This window comes from Leucoraja erinacea, unplaced genomic scaffold (genome assembly GCF_028641065.1).
Source record: "Leucoraja erinacea ecotype New England unplaced genomic scaffold, Leri_hhj_1 Leri_1014S, whole genome shotgun sequence".
Taxonomy (NCBI): domain Eukaryota; kingdom Metazoa; phylum Chordata; class Chondrichthyes; order Rajiformes; family Rajidae; genus Leucoraja; species Leucoraja erinaceus.
Window position 1 is genome coordinate 32,073 of NW_026575247.1, and position 19,552 is coordinate 51,624.

Here is a 19,552-nt window from a genome sequence, read left to right on the forward strand (position 1 = left end):
CTAGTAGGTACCTCTATGTATTGCTGCAAAAAACTATCCTGCACACATTTTACAAACTCCAACCCATCCAGCCCATTTACAGAATGATTTTCCCAGTCTATGTGTGGAAAGTTGAAATCTCCCACAATGACTACCTTGTGCTTACTACTAATATCTGCTATCTCCTTACATATTTGCCCTTCCAATTCTCATTCCCCGTTTGGCGGTCTATAATACACCCCTATAAGTGTTGCTACACCTTTCCCACTTCTCAATTCCACCCAAATAGCCTCCCTAGATGAGCCCTCCAATCTATCCTGCCAAAGCACTGCTGTAATATCTTCCCTGACTAGCAATGCAACACCTCCACCTCTTGCCCCTCCAATTCTATCACGCCTGAAGCAACGAAATCCTGGAATATTTAGTTTCCAATCACAGCCCTCCTGCTACCATGTTTCACTGATCGCCACAACATCATACTTCCAGGTGTCTATCCAGACTCTAAGCTCATCCACCTTTCTTACAATGCTCCTAGCATTAAAATATGCACATTTAAGAAACCCCCCGTCTCTTATTCTCTGTTTATTTCCTTTTTTTTCTTTCTCCTCTTGTGTCCGAGTGCTTCCCTTTACTGCTTCCTGCCTCCCATTCCACAGAATCGCCTATCCGACCCCCTAACAATAGAGTCCCCAATTACTATTGCCCTCTTTTTTTCGCTACCTTTTGGAGCAACAGGGCCGGTCTCTGTGCTGGAGGCCCGTCCGCTGTCACTACCCCCGGGTAGGCTGTCACCCCCATCCGTACTCAAACAGGAGTACTTATTTGCGAGGTGTACCGACATTGGAGTACTCACTCGTTCCTGCCTCTGCCCCTTGCCCTTCCTAAGCGTGACCCGCATGTCTCTCTCCCGTGGTTTTGGAGTGACCACCTCCCTATAACTCCCCTCTATGACCTCCTCACTCTCCCTGATCAAACATCCTCGTGAATCTCTGTACAACTTTCCAGCTTGACAACATCTTTCATATAACACAGTCCCTAATTTGAGGAAGGACATTATTGCTATTGAGGGAGTGCAGTGTAATTTCGCCAGGTTAATTATCGGGGTGGCGGGCTGACATATGATGGAAGAATGGGTCGACTGGGCTTGTATTCACTGGAATTTAGTAGGATGAGAGGGGATCTAATGAAAGCATATAAAATTATTACAGGATTGGACAGGGTTGATGCAGGAAAAATGTTCCCGATGTTGGGGGAGTCCAGAACCAGGGGACACAGTTTAAGTATAAGGGTTAGGCCATTTAGGACTGAGATGAGGAAAACCTTTTTCACCCAGAGATGTGAATCTGTGGAATTTGCTGCCACAGAAGGCAGTGGAGGCCAATTCACTGGATAGTTTCAAGAGAGAGTTAGATTTAGCTCTTAGGGTTAAGGGAATCAAGGGGTATGGTGAAAAAGCCAGAACAGGGTACTGATTGTGGATGATCAGCCATGATCATATTGAATGACGTTGCTGGCTCGAAGGACCAAATGGCCTACTGCTGCACATATTGTCTATGTTTCTATGATACTTTGAGTAATTTTAGTGGGTGCATGTTATTCAAAGGCTAATTAAACTTAATCCAAGGAACATATCCAAATTCCTCTTTTGTCACTGTGAGGATGTCGTCATCACTGTTTTGCTGAAGTTACATGTAGTTAGTAAACCTCTCTGAACCCTGGAAGGACTCCTTTGTTCTTTAAATAAACCCTTGTGATTTGTTTATACCATCTGACAGACCAGATCCTGTCATTAAGGATCTCAAATGAAAAGGGCGGCATGGTGACGCAGCGGTAGAGTTTCTGCCTTACAGCGTCTGCAGCACCAGAGACCCAGGTTCAATCCCGACCACGGTTACTGCAGGGCTCGAAGTTAATGGTTGCCTGGGTGCCACTGACCACTCAAAGCGCCGCTGGGCAACCTAAACACCAAGTCATTTTGCCCGGCTTGGCAACCAGATACTGGTTTGTACCGAAGATAGACACAAAAAACTGGAGTAACTCCACGGGTCAGGCAGCATCTCTGGAGAAAAGGAACGCAACATTTTGTGTCGGCGGTGACGGCTGTAATGCGTGGGAAAGATACTAGGTGCGCGGTGATGAAGGGTCGCAGCGAATGACGGGCCCCGCACAGCGGCTCCATCTCCTCCTCCTGCACCCCTCCCGTCCTGATAGCGGACGCTGCTTGCAAACCCGCTAACGGCGCTTTAAAAAAAAAACCCTCCCGCACACCGAGGCCGGGAGGAGGGAGGGAGCGGGAGGCCTCGGCATGCGGGAGGGTTTTTTTTTAAAAGCGGTTATCGCCGTTAGCGGGTTTGCAAGCAGTGACCGCTATCAGGGAGGAGGAGGAGATGGTGCAGCTGTCGCGGCTGCTGTGTGGGACCCGTCATTCGCTGCGACACTTCTGAAGCAGCTGCACCGAAGATACATCAAAGTCTGAAGAAGGGTTTCGGCCCGAAACGTTGCCTATTTCCTTCCCTCCATAGATGCTGCTGCACCCGCTAGGTTTGTCCAGCTTTTTTGTGTACCTGCACCAAAGATACTATAGCTGTAGGATCTTTGAGCTGCACCGCTCGGCCCCGCATCTTGCTGTTGGCTGGCGGAGGAGGGAGGCGGTGGCGAGGAGTTCCCAACGGCCAAGGCAGCGGGGCGATGTTGTCCGAGGAGCGCTGACCTTCCTTCCTCCCCACCTTGCCCGAAACGTTGCCTATTTCCTTCGCTCCATAGATGCTGCCTCACCCGCTGAGTTTCTCCAGCACTTTTGTCTACCCCATCTATCCCGTACTGAACCCCCCCCCCCCCCATTCAACACCACTGACATCCCCCCGTGCTCTCCCTCACAATTTTACTTACTCCAACAAACACATACTAATTCACCTGCCTCAATCCATCCATTCCGCACCGAATGTCTTCTAACTCCACCCCCTCCTCCGCCATCTATCCACCTCGCACCGATTCACACTCGCACCCCTCCCTGACCCTATTGTCCTGGAAATGTCTTCAGAGCGAACATTGACTATGTTTGATAACGGAATGCAATCAAATGTGTTTTAATTCCCAATGTTAATATTTGTTTTAATCTATAAAGATGGATTAATTATATTGTGAACACGTGAAACATTAAAACCGCAGTGTTCGATTGTCACTGCTGCCGTTGACACGTTATTACAGAATTCATTTTAACGGCAAATCAATGCTCTTAATATGGAGTATCAGTACTGTAGTTATTTAACGAGCAACATTCACAACTATACATACGCATATATGTTACCATGGTCCAGGATTTATTGACACAGGTTGATCATACGCTGAATAATCCAACCACATTTTTGTTTGGAAGTGGAAAGAACTAATAGAAATTGCAATGTGTAAAAAGAGCTGAGATCCTGTCTTATAATTTTGCTGCATGTCATTGTGGGATATATCATGTCTTGATTGGTGAATGTTTAGTTTGTGACTTTATTTGAAGCAGAAATAATATGTGAGCTTCATTGAGTATAATTCCGACTGGTAACTACTCACTTCGTCCGAGCACATTATCGCACACGTCATGCAAGCCATCTTAAATAAACTGTCATTTGGCAACCTAAAAAGCTGCCACGGTTGCCCGGCTGGCAACAGGGAAAAAAAGTTAAGCGAGAGTCCTGTACTGTCAGTACACAGTTTGTACGTTCTCCCCGTGACCTGCGTGGATTTTCTCCTAGATCTTTTGTTTACTCCCACACTCCAAAGACGTACAGGTTTGAGGGGTAATTGGCTTGGTGTATGTTGAAAATTGTCCCTAATGTGTGTAGGATAGTGTTAATGTGTGGGGATCACTGGTCGGCGCAGACTTGGCAGGCCAAAGGGCCTGTTTCCGTGCTGCATCTCTAAACTAAACTAAACTAAACTAAAGGTGAGAATCAGACTGAAGGGTGGAGTTCAGCCCTGGGATAGATCTTTAATTCATGACCTTCTGACTGGGGGAGATGCCACTGAACCAAGTTTGACTCAATGGCAGACAATTCCCCGGCAGATGGACATGAAAGGTTGGTGCAACTCGCCGGTTATTTCTCACCTGTACAACAACACAGTGAAATTATTTTGAGTATATTACACATGCGGGTGCCGCCCTATTTTGGCACCATGTCCAAAGTCCTGTGGACCCATGGGCACGATGTACAGGAGCAGGTCCCATGTACTGACGCCCCCCTCCTCTCCTCGCCCGCCCATCTTTCTGTCCCGGGCCGCCTCCTGCAGCTGACCTTGATGGTGTTGGAGGCATGCCCCAGTTCACCCTCCTACCAGCCCTTGTTCCCTGCGTCCGACCTCTCCTTCCTGGTCCCACCGACCGACGAGCCTTCGGGTGGGATCCTGCTGAGCCTTCCGTGCCGGCACACGGGAATCAAGAGTCATAGAGTCATGGAGTGATTTGTTGTGAAATCAGGACCTTCGGCCCAACTCACTCACATGGGATAACAATGTCCCAGCTACTTGCCTGTGCTTGGTCCATATCCCTCCAAACATGTTCTATCCATGTACCTGTCCAACCTTTTCTTAAACGAGGGTATAGTCCTTGCCTCAACTACCTCTTATGGCAGTTTGTTCCATACATCCACCACCCTTTGTGTGGAAAGGTTACCCCTCTGATACCTATTAAATCTTTTGCCCTTCACCTTGAACCTATGTCCTCTGGTCCTCTATTCCCCTACTCTGGGTAAAATACGTTACCCGATCTATTCCTCTCATGATTTTATACACCTCTATAAGATCTCCCCTCATCCTCCTGTGCTCCATGGAATAGAGACCCAGCCTACTCGACCTCTCCCTACAGCTCACACCCTCTTGTCCTGGCAACTAATTATTTTCTGGACCCTTTCAAACTTAACAATATCTTTCCTATAACATGGTGCCCCGAACAGGACACAATAGTTGAAGAACTGAACAGTTTTACCAACTGCAACTGTAACATGACCTCCCAAAGTTGGACACAAAGTGCAAGTGTAACTCAGCGGGCCATGTAGTATCTCTGAAGAAAAAGGACAGGTGATGTTTCAGGCCGGGATGCTTCTTCAGACTGATTGTAGGCAGGGAGGGACCGGAAGCAAGAAAAGACCAGGACAAATCAAGGCCAGCAATAGATGACATTAGGCACCTTATTATCGTGCCTGAGTCATCTGTTGCTGGCCCTGATTTTTGTCATAGTCTTTTGCTAGTTTCTAGTTCCTTCCCCCTGAACCCGGATCTCTGGTGCTATAAGGCTGCAACTCTACCGCTGCGCCACTGTGCTGCCCCAAATGCTCTGTAACGGGCCTGTCCCACTTAGGCGACTGCCAGAAACTAGTTTTAATGGAATTCACCTACGAAATCTGACAACAACCTACGACAACACCTACGGCAGCAAAAATTGTCGCCACTGTTGCTGAAAATTGTTAAACCTGTTGAACATTTGCCCCAGTCGCCTGTAGTCGCCCAAATAATCGCAGGTGGGATAGGCCCATGATGCTTTCCTGTCAGTGTCACATTGCCCAGAAGACATCAACAGTGGAAAAACAAGTTTTGCAATCGTGTTTTCTGTTATAAGGCCCAGTGAAATATGCTGTCCATTTACTGAATCGGTGTCCTTCCCCTATTTTTGAAAAACAACCAAGCAGTGGAGATCTTAATCTGGTTCAGTTGAATGTGCTCGATGCAAGTGGAACGTCCTGTCACTTATCGTCAGTAAGTGGCAGGGCGTTCCTTCTTAACACCAAAGAGTATAAACCCACTCGCCTCAACTATATCTCATAAGACAACTTTTGTTTCTGGAATAGCCAGGTGACCCTCTCCTAGTTGTCTCCATCCTCAAGGACCAGTCTCACCCTCTTCTCCCCTCTCCCATCAGGCAAGAGGTACAGAAGTGTGAAAATGCACACCTCCAGATTCAGGGACACTTTCATCCCAGCTATTATCAGGCAACTCAACCATCCTATCAACAACCAGGGAGTGGTCCTGATCTCCCATCTACTTCATTGGAGACCCTCGGACAATATTTAATCGGACTTTACTGCACTAAACGTTATTCTCTGTACACTGTGGACGGTTTGAATGTAATCATGTGCAGTCTTTTCGCCGACTGGATAGCACGCAACAAAAAATCTTTTCACTAGACCTCAAAACACCGAGCTAAACAATGTGGATATATCCCTCCTCAAATAAGGAGAGCACAACAGTATGCAGTTTCACCAGTACACTGTCCAGTTGTAGGGTATAGATGGAACGTAGAACATTAAAACAGTATAGCACAGGAAGAGATCTTTCAGCCCGCGATATCTGTATCGAACATAATAAGACCAACTCCTATTGTATCTGCCTCCACCATCGCCCCTGGCAATGTTCCAGGGACCCACCACCCACGGTGTATATAATAATAATAATAATAATAATAATAATAAATGAATAAATAAATAGATTAAATTATGAAAATATAAACAAATAGATGAATACATAAATAAAAGTATGGATAAGAATCTTGCCCGTCCATCGCCTATAAACATTGTTACTCCTACGTTAAAGCTCTGCTCTCTAGTATCTTATTTTCCAAGCTAGGGAACAAGGTTCTAATCGTCTACTCTATCTGTGGTCTCAAGCTTTTATACCTTAGTCTGGGTCTTTTTGCCATTTGATTAAGTACAGTGCCTGACCCGATGAGAAATCACTGCCAACTTGCCTTGGCATGCTGCTCGCAGGCTACCTTGGCCATTGACTAAGCTGTGGTTGTGTTTCTGTCTGCCGTTTGCAGGACATCAATGCCTACATCGAAAAGGCACCTGAGAAGAAGCTGCCGTTTCCCATCATTTCCGACGAAAAGAGGGACCTGGCGGTCCAGTTCGGAATGCTGGATCCCGCGGAAAGGAACAAGGAAGGTTTGCCGCTCACTGCTCGTGCTGTAAGCGTTCGTTTTTTGCTTTGATAAAGTGATCATTTCCATTAGACCAGACTTCGGCCATTAAGCCCATTGATTCTACTCTGCCATTTAATCGTGGCTGATCTGTCATTCCCTCTCAACCCCATTCTCCTGCCTTCTTCCCGTCACCTATATTCCCGATGTTGAGGGAGTCCAGAACCATGTTCCCGATGTTGGGGGAGTCCAGAACCAGGGGCCACAGTTTAAGAATAAGGAGTAAGCCATTTAGAACGGAGACGAGGAAACACTTTTTCTCACAGAGTGGTGAGTCTGTGGAATTCTCTGCCTTCATAGGGCGGTGGAGGCCGGTTCTCTGGATACTTTCAAGAGAGTTAGATAGGGCTCTTAAAAATAGCGCAGTCAGGGGATATGGGGAGAAGGCAGGAGCGTGGTACTGATTGGGGATGATCAGCCATGATCACCTTGAATGGCGATGCTGGCTCGAAGGGCCAAATGGCCTACTCCTGCACCTATTGTCTATTGACGCTCTTATTAATCAAGAATCTATCTATTTCTGCTTTAAAAATGCCCATTGACTTGGCCTCGTCAGCCATCTGTGGCAATGTATTCCACAGATTGCGGTTCAGTTTACCGTGTGCAGGGCATGTATACATAATTAACCCACAAGCCATCTCTCCCCCACCACCACCGCCTTTTGCTCCCTCCCCTCTGCTCTCTGTGCCCCCACATGGACTCTCACTCATATCCCCCGTCCCTTTCCACCGATATTCCTTCCTCCGGCTTCACAATTCATACCTCCTCCCTCCTACCTCCTTATAGTAAGGAACTGCTGATGCTGGCTTATACCAAAGATAGTCACAAAATGCTGGACAGGCAGCATCTCTGGAGAAAAGGAATAGGTAATGTTTCAGGTCTGAAGAAGAAGACCCACTGAATGACCCCAATGTTTATTGTCTCTATCTTCGTACATCTTCTGTCCTTGTCTCACACCACCTGGCTTTTCATCTCTGGCCTCTGAGCAACCATCTGCTTCTCAAAGCTCCCCACCCATCACTAATATCCACCTATCACTTGCCTGGAGCATCTCCTCTCTTCCAGCTTTCTCTTCCATCTGTTTCTAATTTTTGAAATTTAACTTGTGCAGCCAGAACTTGCATTGTGACCAGTGATCCCCGCACATTAACACTATCGGACTCCCACTCGGGACAATTTTTCCATTTACTAAGCCAACTAACCTACAAACCTGTACGTCTTTGGAGTGTGGGAGGAAACCGAAGATCTGGGAGATGACCCAGGTCATGGAGAAAACCCAGGTCACGGGGAGAACGCACAAACTCCGTACAGACAGCACCCGTAGTCGGAATCGAACCCAGGTCTCCAGCTGTAAGGCGGCAACTCTACTGCAGCGCCGTGGCAAACATTTAACTCTTTCCTTGCGTCACGTCGTCAAGTTTGAAGTATCAGAGCCCATGATTTCTAGTTAGACACAAAGCGATGGTGTAACTCAGCGGGACAGGCAGCATCTCTGGAGAGAAGGAATGGGTGACGTTTCCAGTCGAGGCCTTTTCTCAGACTGATGTCGGGGAAGAGGGAGGATACATGGATAAGGAAATGTGAGGTGTGAAAATAGGACAAAGGGGATGGAGATCAAGGAAAATGTGGAATAGATCATTGTTAGCTGGGAGAAGGTAACAACAAAGTAAACAGAGATAAAATGTAGCCAGAGATGGTCAGGGAACTGGGAAGGGGGAGGGATGGAGAGTGAGAGGAAAAGCAAGGGCGGAGAACTGGGATGGGGGAGGGATGGAGAGAGAGAGGGAAAGCAACGGCTACTTGAGGTTAGAGAAGTCAATGTTCACACTGCTGGGGTGTAAGCAGCCCAAACAAAATATGAGATGCTGTTCCTCCAATTTGTGCTGGGTCTCACTCCGACAGTGGAGTAGGCCCAGGACAGAAAGGTCAGTGTGGGAATGGTAGGGGGAGTTAAAGTGTTGAGCAACTGGGAAATCAGGTCGGTTTAGGCGGACTGAGAGTAAGTGTTCCATGATTTCTAGTTGACTCCTCACAGTTAACTTTCTCTTTAGGTCTTTGTAATTGGCCCTGACAAGAAAATGAAACTGTCCATCCTATACCCAGCTACCACTGGGAGGAACTTTGATGAAATCCTACGAGTTGTTGACTCCCTACAGCTGACGGCTTGCAAGAAAGTCGCCACGCCAGTCAACTGGAAGGTGAGTGCAGGAGCAAATGGAAAGGCCATATAGAGTGTAGTTTAGTTTAGAGATACAGAGCGGAAACAGGCCCATCAGCCCACCGAGTCCGTAGCGACCTGCAATCCACTCACATTAACATTATCCTACACACACTAGGGGCATTTATACCAAGCCAATTAACCTACAAATCTGTACGTCTTTGGAGTGTGGGAGGAAACCGAAGATCTCGGAGAAACCCACGAGGTCACGGGGAGAACGTACAAACTCCATACAGACAGCGCCCATAGTCGGGATCGATCCCAGATATCTAGTGCTATAAGTGCTGATAGGCAGCAACTCTACCACTGTGCCACTGAGTTGGTGTTTGGGGTAACGGGTGATTTATGAAAACTGGTGCATGCCATTAAACCAGTCAAACGCTGAGCTCCTGAGCGTGACTTTGGTACAGCTTTTATATTCTCAACTGACAGGATTGCACAGAAACTTGATTAACAATAAAACAAGGTCTTAATTACAGAGTGGAGGTTACTGAAAGACTTAATTAAGTGACAAGCTAGGTCTTGATTGCAGAATAAAATGATTATCCACTAGTCTGCCAGTTGACAGTAGATCCAGTTTTCAGTTATAACATCAATGATGTTCCTGAAACTTGGGTGTCCTCACTGCTGCATTCCTTGTCTCTACTTTTAAGCTTTGTGGTTCCCAGTTACCACATTAGCACAATCCACATCCCTATTTACTAGTTACTAGCCGTCGCTGTTCTGTCCCTCTAACAGTGAGGATGAACTGAATACTCCGTTTGGTTTGTATCTTTCGGTTTCTCTTTAAATGCCGCATTGCATCCTTCTTATTAATGGGATAACAAATGCCAGCACATTGGCACAGCGGTAGAGTTGCTGCCTCACAGCGCCAGAGACCCGGGTTTGATCCTGACCTCGGCAGCATCTCTGTATGGATTTGGCACGTTCTCCCTGTGACCGTGTGGGTTTTCTCCGGGTGCTCCAATTTCCTCCCACATCACAAAGACGTGTGGGTTAGTAGGAGTCTATGAAATTTCCCCCGAGTGTGTAGGGAATGGATGAGAAAGTGGGATAAATTAGAATGAATGTGGACCAGTAATCGATGGTCGGCCCGTTTCCATGCTGCGTGTCTTACAAAAAATCTAATAAGATCGCGAGAGAAAATTGCAGGCATCCCTTGAGTTGCAAAAGGGAAATACTTTGTCAAGTTAAAATCTGTGCAAATTTATTATAGCACGAAACGGGCTCTTCAGCCCATCAAGTCCACAGTGACCGTCGACCACTGTTAAAGAAAACTTTAAAACACAACACAACATTGGAGTAAGTCAATCAAGACTTCATTTAAGAGTGCCAAACACAGTGAACACTTGAGCAATCTAGGAGAATGCTCAACCTACAAAGATTCGAGTATACATCTTCCTTTGATGTTTTGTTTATTGCAGAAGGCACTTTAGAACATTTCCTTCTTCCAAATGGGGTTTATAATATCATGCATCTCTGAAATACGCAGCAGAGTAAACACAACCCAATTCCATCCCATTACTGATAAGCAAATGTCCTGTCACCCTTTGAACCCTATTTTATTGTTTTACGATTGCCATTTGTCCTTTGACAACAGAGAAGAGAATCTGACTAAAGTAGATGGCAGTAAGAGTCAGTTAAGGGCCTGTCCCACTATGGCAACCTAATTTGCGAGTTTAGAAGAGTTTGGCTTGACATAAACACGCAGCATGGTTGACACGTGGTCCTCGGAGGTCACAGTAACTCTCCTTCATGCTCGAGAGAGGTTCCTGCATACTCGCGGCCTCAGTTTGGTCGAGGAACAGCATGCTGGAAATTTTTCCGCGAGTAAAAATTGGTCGGCATGGTTCTTTTGAACTGGTAGTGCAGTGGAGTGGGGTCGCCATGTAGTTACAGGCAGTCGAGGGCAGCCGTAGGCAATCTCCCTTGCTGACCGGGCATTTTAATTGGCTCATTGGAGTTTTCAGAACCAAGGAAAACTGACCGGTAATGTCAAATGCCCGCTAGATTTTAGTAAAAGTTGTCTGGTTTCTTAAAAGGGTCTCCCCCCCCCCCCCTTCTCCCCCCCCCCCCCCCCTCCCCTCTTCTCCCTCCCCCCTTCTCTCCCTCCCCCCCCTTCTCCCCTCCCCCCCTTCTCCCTCCCCCCCCCTTCTCCCTCCCCCCCCCTTCTCCTCTCCCCCCCCCTTCTCCTCCCCCCCTTCTCCTCCTCCCCCCCTTCTCCCTCCCCCCTTCTCCCTCCCCCCCCTTCTCCTCCCCCCCTCTCCTCCCCCCCTTCTCCTCCCTCCCCCCCCTTCTCCCTCCCCCCCCCCCCCCCCCCCCCCCCCCCCCCCCCCCCCCCCCCCCCCCCCCCCCCTCCCCCCCCCCCCCCCCCCCCCCCCCCCCCCCCCCCCCCCCCCCCCTCCCCCCCCCCCCCCCCCCCCCCTACGCGCTGTCTAAAGGACTTACCATACACTGTGCCAGCCGTCTTTTACCTTCCTGTTCATTGCGGGTGTGAATTTCAGACAGCGCTCCCCCGCTTTCCCTGGCCCCCGCCTTTGCGTGTGTGTGTGTGTGTGTGGGTGTGTGTGTGTGTGTGTGTGTGTGGGTGTGTGTGTGTGTGTGTGTGTGGGTGTGTGCGGTGTGTGTGTGTGTGTGGTGTGTGTGTGGGTGTGTGTGTGTGTGTGGTGTGTTGTGTGTGTGTTTGTTGTGTGTGTGTGGTGTGTTGCGTGTGTGTGGTGTGTGTGTGTGTGGTGTGTGTGTGTGGGTGTGGTGTGTGCGTGGGCTGACGGTCGATCCAGCTACAGGTTTTTCAGGCAAGTGCCCTCGAACTTGAAGGTGGAAGCCAGTCGGTGAAAAGTCGCATAAGTAGGACAGGCCCTTTACACATGCTCACTTTCAACCTCCTTTAAAGCACATAATTATTATAATGCATGAAGAGGACTTTAAACATTTTAAGCCGTTTCCCTTGCTGTCGTCTTGAAGGTTTGCAATTTATCTTTGACACCACCTAGTTACAGTGTCGTGCGGTGAGGTCAATGGCTGGGGAGGCACTGGCTAGTATCAATGGACCGGCCCTCCCTGTATTGACCACCGCGTCTCCCCGGGGAGAGAGAGGGGTGGAGCCGGGGCTGTGTGCGTGAAGCACGGCGACTGGAGGGGTGGGAGCGCTGCCCCGGGACCATGAGGGAATGACCCACCTCTTCCTCTTCTGCAATCCCTCTCACACCCCCCTCCCCGTCTACCCCTTGCTTCCCCCTCACCCCTCTACTCTCTCCACCCCTCTCTTCCCCCCTCCACCCGGGGTAGATCGAGCCAAGAGTGCATTACTCCAGTGCGGGGCACGTCCCTGACCTAGATACACGAATCCTACACTATTTTAATCCAGTTTTAATGCTTCCAACATTCTCATTAACCTCACCCCCTCAGTTTCTCCATTAGGCTCAATTTACAGCAGACAATGTCTTTGGGATATGGTTGGTCACAGGGAGAATAGGCAAACTCCTCACAGACAACAGCAGAGATTAGAATGGCCACTTCTGGAGCTGTGAGGCAGCAGCTCTACCAGCGACACCACTGTGGTGAAAAGACTACATTTCCATAATGCAAATACTAGTTTCTATGTATTCTATGCAGAGAGAGTGATATGCTATTTCTAATGCCAAAAAAATAGCTAAGCAAATCAAAGAAGGATTAATTGAAAACTCAATGATCTAACTCTAAAGCAAACAATTGTAACTCGATGAAGTGCCCAAGTAATGGGCATTTCATTGAATGGTGGTGCTGGCTTGAAGGGCTGAATGTCTATTGTCTATTACAGAGGGGAAGAAGTTGTTCCTGAGTCTGGTGGTGCGCGCTTTCAAGCTTTTGTACCTTCTGCCGGATGGAGTGGGAGGGGGAAGAAGAAATGATTAGGGTGGGAAGGGTCTTCATTATGTTGGCTACTTTCTAGAAGTAGTGTGGTGCAGTTTGAGTTTGATTAATATTACCAGCCTGTTAGCTCTTTATTTTTAAGCTTCTCACCTTCTTCGTCAGACTTGGATTGTTTTCTCTGGAACGTCAGAGTCTGAGGGGAGATCTGATAGAAATGTATAAAATGATGAGAGGTGTAGATAGGGTAGGCAGTCAGAACCTTTTTTTCCCCAGTGTGGAAATTCAAAGGCTAGAGGGCGTAGTTGTGAGATGGGAGCGGCAATGTTTGAAGGAGGTGGGCAAGATGGGGTTTTTTTTACAGAGTGGTGAGTCCGTGGAATGGAGTAGAGGTGAATCAGACAGTGCCCCAGTTTATGACAGAAACCTGATAACAAGGGGAAGAAGCACATGGATGTGTCTGCAGGGATATGGGTCAAATGCAAGTAGAGGAGATTATTTGTATCATGTTTCGGGTCGAGACCCTTCTTCAGACTGATGTCAGGGGAGGGGGCGGGACAAAGATAGACTAGGCAGACAGTAAGACTGGTGGGAGAACTGTGAAGGGAAAGGGGATGGAGAGAAAAAGCAAGGCTACTTGAAATTAGAGAAGTCAATGTTCATACCACTGGGTGTAAGCTACTCAAGCGAAATATGAGGTGCTGTTCCTCCAATTTGGACGAAAAGTCAGATTGGGAATGGGAGGGGGAGTTGAAGTGCTGAGCCACCGGGAGATCAGGTAGGTTAAGACGGGCTGAGCAGAGATGTTCAGCAAAACGTTCGCCGAGCCTGCGCTTGGTCTCGCCGATGTAGAGAAGTGGGCCGAAGGGCCTGTTGGTCTGCTGTACTGTCTGCTGCACTGTTCTGTGATCTAACCCATGCACTTCTTTTCCCCTCAGGTTGGTGAGGATTGCATGGTTCTTCCCAACATTAGTCCAGAGGAGGCAGCTCAACTGTTCCCGAAGGGCTTTCACACTAAAGATCTCCCGTCTGGGAAGACTTACATGCGCTTCACACCCCAACCCTAAACCCAGCGACAAGCTGTGCCTATTTACACTACACCTTATGTGCCTGTCCTTGCATTCAGCTACTGATCATTGACAACAGGGAATTGTATGCTGAAGGTGGTTTGCCTTCTCGATAATTAAATTTCATTAATTAAACATTTCAAACAATAAACGCCTAAGTTCCTGGAATGTGGTGTTTGTGCAGCATATGTGGATAGCAGTAAAAGGATCGGTCCGAGTCAGCATGGATTTATGATGGGGAAATCCTGCTTGACTAATCTTCTGGAATTTTTTGAGGATGTAACTGGGAAAATGGACAAGGGAGAGCCAGTGGATATAGTGTACCTGGACACTCAGAAAGCCTTTGATAAAGTCCCACACAGGAGATTAGTGGAGAAAATTAGAGGTGTAGGGTACTGGCATGGATAAAGAATTGGTTGGCAGACAGGAAACAAAGAGTAGGAATAAACGGGTCCCTGTCAGAATGGCAGGCAGTGGCGAGTGGAGTGCCGCAAGGCGCGGTGCTGGGGCCACAACTATTTACAATATTGATGATTTAGATGATGGGAATAAAAGTAACATTAGCAAATTTGCAGATGACACAAAGCTGGGTGGCAGTGGGAACTGAAGAGGATGCTAAGAGTTTGCAGCGCGATTTGGACAGTTTTAGTGAGTGGGCAGGTGCGTGGCAGATGCAGTATAATGTGGATAAATGTAAGGTTATCCACTTTGGCGGCAAGAACAAGGAGGCAGATTATATCAATGTTGTCAGATTAGGAAATAGAGAAGTGCAACGAGACCTGGGTATCCTTGTACACCAGTCACTGAAAGTAAACATGTGGGTAAAGCAGGCAGTGAAGAAAGCTAATGACATGTAGACACAAATGCTGTAGTTACTCAGCGGATGAGGCAGCATCTCTGGAGAGAAGGAATGGGTGACGTTTCGGGTCGAGACCCTTCTTCAGACTGATGTCAGGGGAGTGGGCGGGACAAAGATAGAATGTAGTCGGAGACAGTAATATAGATGGGAGAACTGGAAAGGGAGGGGATGGAGAGAGAGAAAGCAAGGGCTATCTGAAGTTAGAGAAGTCAATGTTCATACCGCTGGGGTGTAAGCTACCCAAGCAAAATATGAGGTGCTGCTCCTCCAATTTACACTGGGCCTCACTCTGACAATGGAGGAGGCCCTGGACAGAAAGGTCAGATTGCGAATGGAAGGGGGAGTTGAAGTGCTGAGCCACCGGGAGATTAGGTAGGTTACGACGGACTGAGTGGAGGTGTTCATCGAAACGATTGCCGAGCCTGCGCTTGGTCTCGCCGATGTAGAGAAGTTGACACCTGGAACAGCAGATACAGTAGATGAGGTTGGAGGAGGTGCAAGTGAACCTCTGCCTCACGTGGATAGACTGTTTGGGTCCTTGGATGGAGTCGAGGAGGGAGGTAAAAGGACAGGTGTTGCATCTCCCGCGGTTGCAGGGTAAAGTACCAGAGGAGGGGGTGGTTTTGGTGGGAAGGGACGAGTTGACCAGGGAGTTGTGGAGGGAACGGCCTCTGCGTAAAGCAGAAAGGGGTGGAGATGGGAAGATGTGGCCAGTGGTGGGATCCCGTTGGAGGTGGGGAAAATGTCGGAGGATTATATGTAAAATTCAACGGCTGGTGGGGTGGAAGGTGAGGACAAGGGGGACTCTGTCCTTGTTATGAATAGGGGGAGGGGGAGTAATGGTGGATATGCGGGGTATCGAGGAGGCCCTCGTGAGAGCCTCATCTATAATGGAAGAGGGGAACCCACATTCTCTAAAGAATGAGAACATCTCCGATGACCAGGTATGGAACACATCATCCTGGGCGCAGATGTGGCGTAAACGGAGGAATTGCGAGTAGGGGATAGAGTCTTTACAGGAAGCACGGTGGGAAATGTAGTCAAGATAGTTATGGGAGTCAATAGGTTTGTAGTAGATGTCGGTCAATTGTGATGTTACCTGTGATGGAGACGGAGAGATCTTGAAACGGTAGGGAGATGTCGGAGATGGTCCAGGTGAATTTGAGTGCCGGATGGAAATTAGTGGTGATGTGGGTGAAGTCATTGAGTTCTGCTTGGGTGCAGGAGGTAGCACCAATGCAGTTGTCAATGTAGCAGAAGTAATGTTGAGGGATAGGGCCAGTGTACGCCTGGAACAGGGATTTTACTTCGGAGTCACGTGAGTGACTACGTGAAGAACCCCGCTAGGACGCATACGTGTCATATCGCTACACGCATTGCAACGAGTCACAGCAGGGGGAAGGACGTTCCCCTTAGCGGCAGAATTTAAAATTCGAGAAGAGCAGGTAAGGAGACTCTGCGTTTTTCCCACTTACCTTGCAGGTGGAAAGATGGACAGATCCACTAGAAGGAAGGCTGCGAAAAAGCTGGCGGGGGAGAACCGCGGAGTTGCGGGCAGCCAGCAGCAACAGCAGCAGCCGACGGCACGCCAATCTCCCGAAATGGGAACAGCTGTGCCCGACTTCGCTCCCACACCGGCCATAGCTACACCTCGGCCGGGCGGGAAAGCAAAGCAAAACGGAGCGAATTCCAGACTCAGACGAGTCTGTCTTTGAGCAGCCGTGAGCGGCCAGTGCCCGTGAGCACCGGGGCTAGTTGGAGCGGCTGCAGGATGATGAGCAGCCAGTGCCCGTGAGCATTGGAGCCGGTTGGAGCGGCTGGGGGAACAGGAGCAGCCGTGAGCGGCCAGTGCCCGAGAGCATAAGAGCCAGTTGGAGCGGCTGCAGGATCAGGAGCAGCCGCGAGTGGCCTATGCCCGAGAGCATAAGAGCCAGTTGGAGCAGCTGCTGGAGGAAATATTCCAAAGTGGCAAAGCCACAGTGGGCAATTAATAAGCCCCACAGTAGTACCCCTTGTGGGGCTGCACAGTGTTTCTCCCTCATCAGAGGAGAGCACGGAGGGTCAACTCTGGGCTGACCCTGAAGAGGGCAGTGATCAACATACCCCCAGTATGCCTAGGGTGAAAGAAAACATGCTGGACATGGTGTCCCAGTTTATCCAACCAGGCCAAACTGGCCAAGACCTAGAGCCGAAAATAGCGGCAAGCATTGACTATATGTCATTTAACTAACTGCAGGCACTGGCACTATCAGACACCATGGCACAACATTTACCTCCAGGGAACTGCAAGTCGCTAAACGTTCCCAGTGTAAACCAGTGCATCTGGAAACATGTAGGGGCATCAATTAGAACCAGGGACTTAAAAATTCAGAAAGTCCTAAAAGTCCTAACGGCAGGAATTACAGCTTTTGCCCGCACATTGAAGGAGCAAAACATGACCCAAGACCACCAAGATGCACTGGCTTTACTCCGCAACTCACAATATGAGTTGAACAACATCAGGGAAAATGCTATCCAACCAGCTTTAGACCCCAAATTTGCCGGCCTCTGTAAACCTGGAACCTCCAAACCATATTGGAGGGGATTTACCAAAACAAGTCAAATAACTTAATGAACAGGCAAAAACACTGGGGCTCATAAAAGTAGCAACCAAAAGCTACCACGGCCAAAAATATAACCCCTATGGACCCCCCGGTCGGCCAACACAAACCGGAGCAAGCGCAAAACCAGGAACACCCAACATCGTTCTTTTTTAGGCCATGGCCCAGACCGACCGTCCTGGAAAATACGCAAGCCTTCAACACAAACCCAACTACAGACCCAGACAACGGCGCCTCAATGGAGGATGCCGAAGAAATAATACACCTACCACTGGTAACCATGGAGGTAGGTGGGTCTGGTTCCTTAAGAATTAAAGGGAGCATGAAAGTTGGTGGGAGATTACGATATTATTTGGATGCATGGAATAAGATAACCACCGACACTTACATTCTAAGCAGTATCCAGGGTTATACCACAGAATTTATACAAAAACATAACCTCCAGTACAGCATGTACCGAACCGAATGTTCGTGCTCACAGGCATAGAAAAATCTACAGCACATGCGGAACTACAGCGGCTATATAAAAAAGGAGTAATTAAACAAACCCAACACGAATCACAGGAATTCATGTCCAATATCTTTATAAAAAACAAGAAAGATGGTGGTTGCCGCATCATCATCGATTTGACTACTTTAAATACATTTGTACAATATAATCATTTCAAGATGGAAACCTTTGTTACAGTTAAGCAATTGATTTCCGAAGGCTACTACATGGCAAGCATCGATGTTAAAAGATGCTTACTGTACAGTACCCATAAGAGGTGACCACAGATGTTATTTAAAATTCAACTGGATGGGTCAGCCCTGGCAATACAGGGCACTACCTAATGAGCTAACATCAGCCCAGGTTATTCACAAAAATTTAAAACCAGCCCTAGCGTTACTGCGAAAACAAAAACACATGGTAATGGCATATCTAGATGACATATTTATTGTTGGCAAAACTTTGGAATTGGCTAAACAAGCAGTAACAGCCACAAAACAATTGTTTGAAGAACTGGGATTTATCATCCATCCAGTTAAGTCTAAATTAACGCCTTCAACAAAAATGGATTATCTGGGGTTCACCATTAACTCAGTTCTCATGTCAGTGACTTTGCCAAAAGAAAAGGTTACAGCCTTAACAGAGGCTTGCAGCGAAATCATTGACATCACCAAACCATCCATTAGACTGGTAGATAGAATAATTGGGAAAGTAGTGGCTGCATTTCCAGCCACACAATTCGGACCTTTACACTATCGAAATTTACAGAGAGCAAAAATAAGAGCACTCAAAATTAATGGTGGCCATTTTGACAGACCAATGAAGCTACCAACAGAGGCCATAATGGAACGAAAATGGTGGGAACACAGCATCAAGTATTGTTCCAACCATATAATTATCAGCAACCCGTCTATGGTACTACAAACTGATGCCAGTGCACTTGGTTGAGGAACTACCAATTCCATCTCCAGCTGTGGAGGGAGATGGAATGCACAGGAGGCATCATTATTAAAAACACTGGGCATAAACTACCTGGAAATGTTAAGTGCATTCCATGGCCTTAAGTCATATTGTTCGGGGTTAAATCACCAGCATGTTAGACTACAAATTGACAACACCATCGTGGTAGCATATATCAACCATATGGGTGAAAATAAATCGACATCATGTGACAATCTGGCCAACACAATTTGGCAATGGTGTACCCAGAGAAATATTTGGATATCAGCTACCTACTTACCAGGTAAACTAAATTTAGTGGCAGACACCAGATCACGCTATTTCAATGAAAACACTGAATGGATGTTGGATAAAAATGTATTTGCTGAAATTATAGCACAGTATGGAACACCAGATATCGATTTTTTCGCATCCAGGCTCAATCACCAGTTATCAAATTATGTTTCATGGGAACCAGACCCTGGGGCAGCAGCAACAGATGCATTTTCGCTGCATTGGGGGAAATTGTTTATTTATGCATTCCCTCCTTTCTGCCTCATCAGTCGGGTATTAAGGAAAATACAACAAGACTCTGC

The 19,552-nt window shown here is 47.8% G+C and overlaps 1 protein-coding gene across 1 annotated transcript in view; it reads left to right on the forward strand.

Moving 5' to 3' along the window:
- LOC129715104 (peroxiredoxin-6-like) overlaps window positions 1-14,219 on the forward strand; it is a 31,118-nt gene extending 16,899 nt beyond the window's left edge. The window contains exons 3-5 of the mRNA XM_055664970.1: window positions 6,776-6,922; window positions 8,986-9,132; window positions 13,940-14,219. Of these exons, the coding sequence (XP_055520945.1) occupies window positions 6,776-6,922; window positions 8,986-9,132; window positions 13,940-14,068 (423 nt within the window). The 3' untranslated portion in view covers window positions 14,069-14,219. The remainder of the gene's footprint in view (window positions 1-6,775; window positions 6,923-8,985; window positions 9,133-13,939) is intronic.
- The last annotated feature ends 5,333 nt before the right edge of the window (window positions 14,220-19,552 follow it).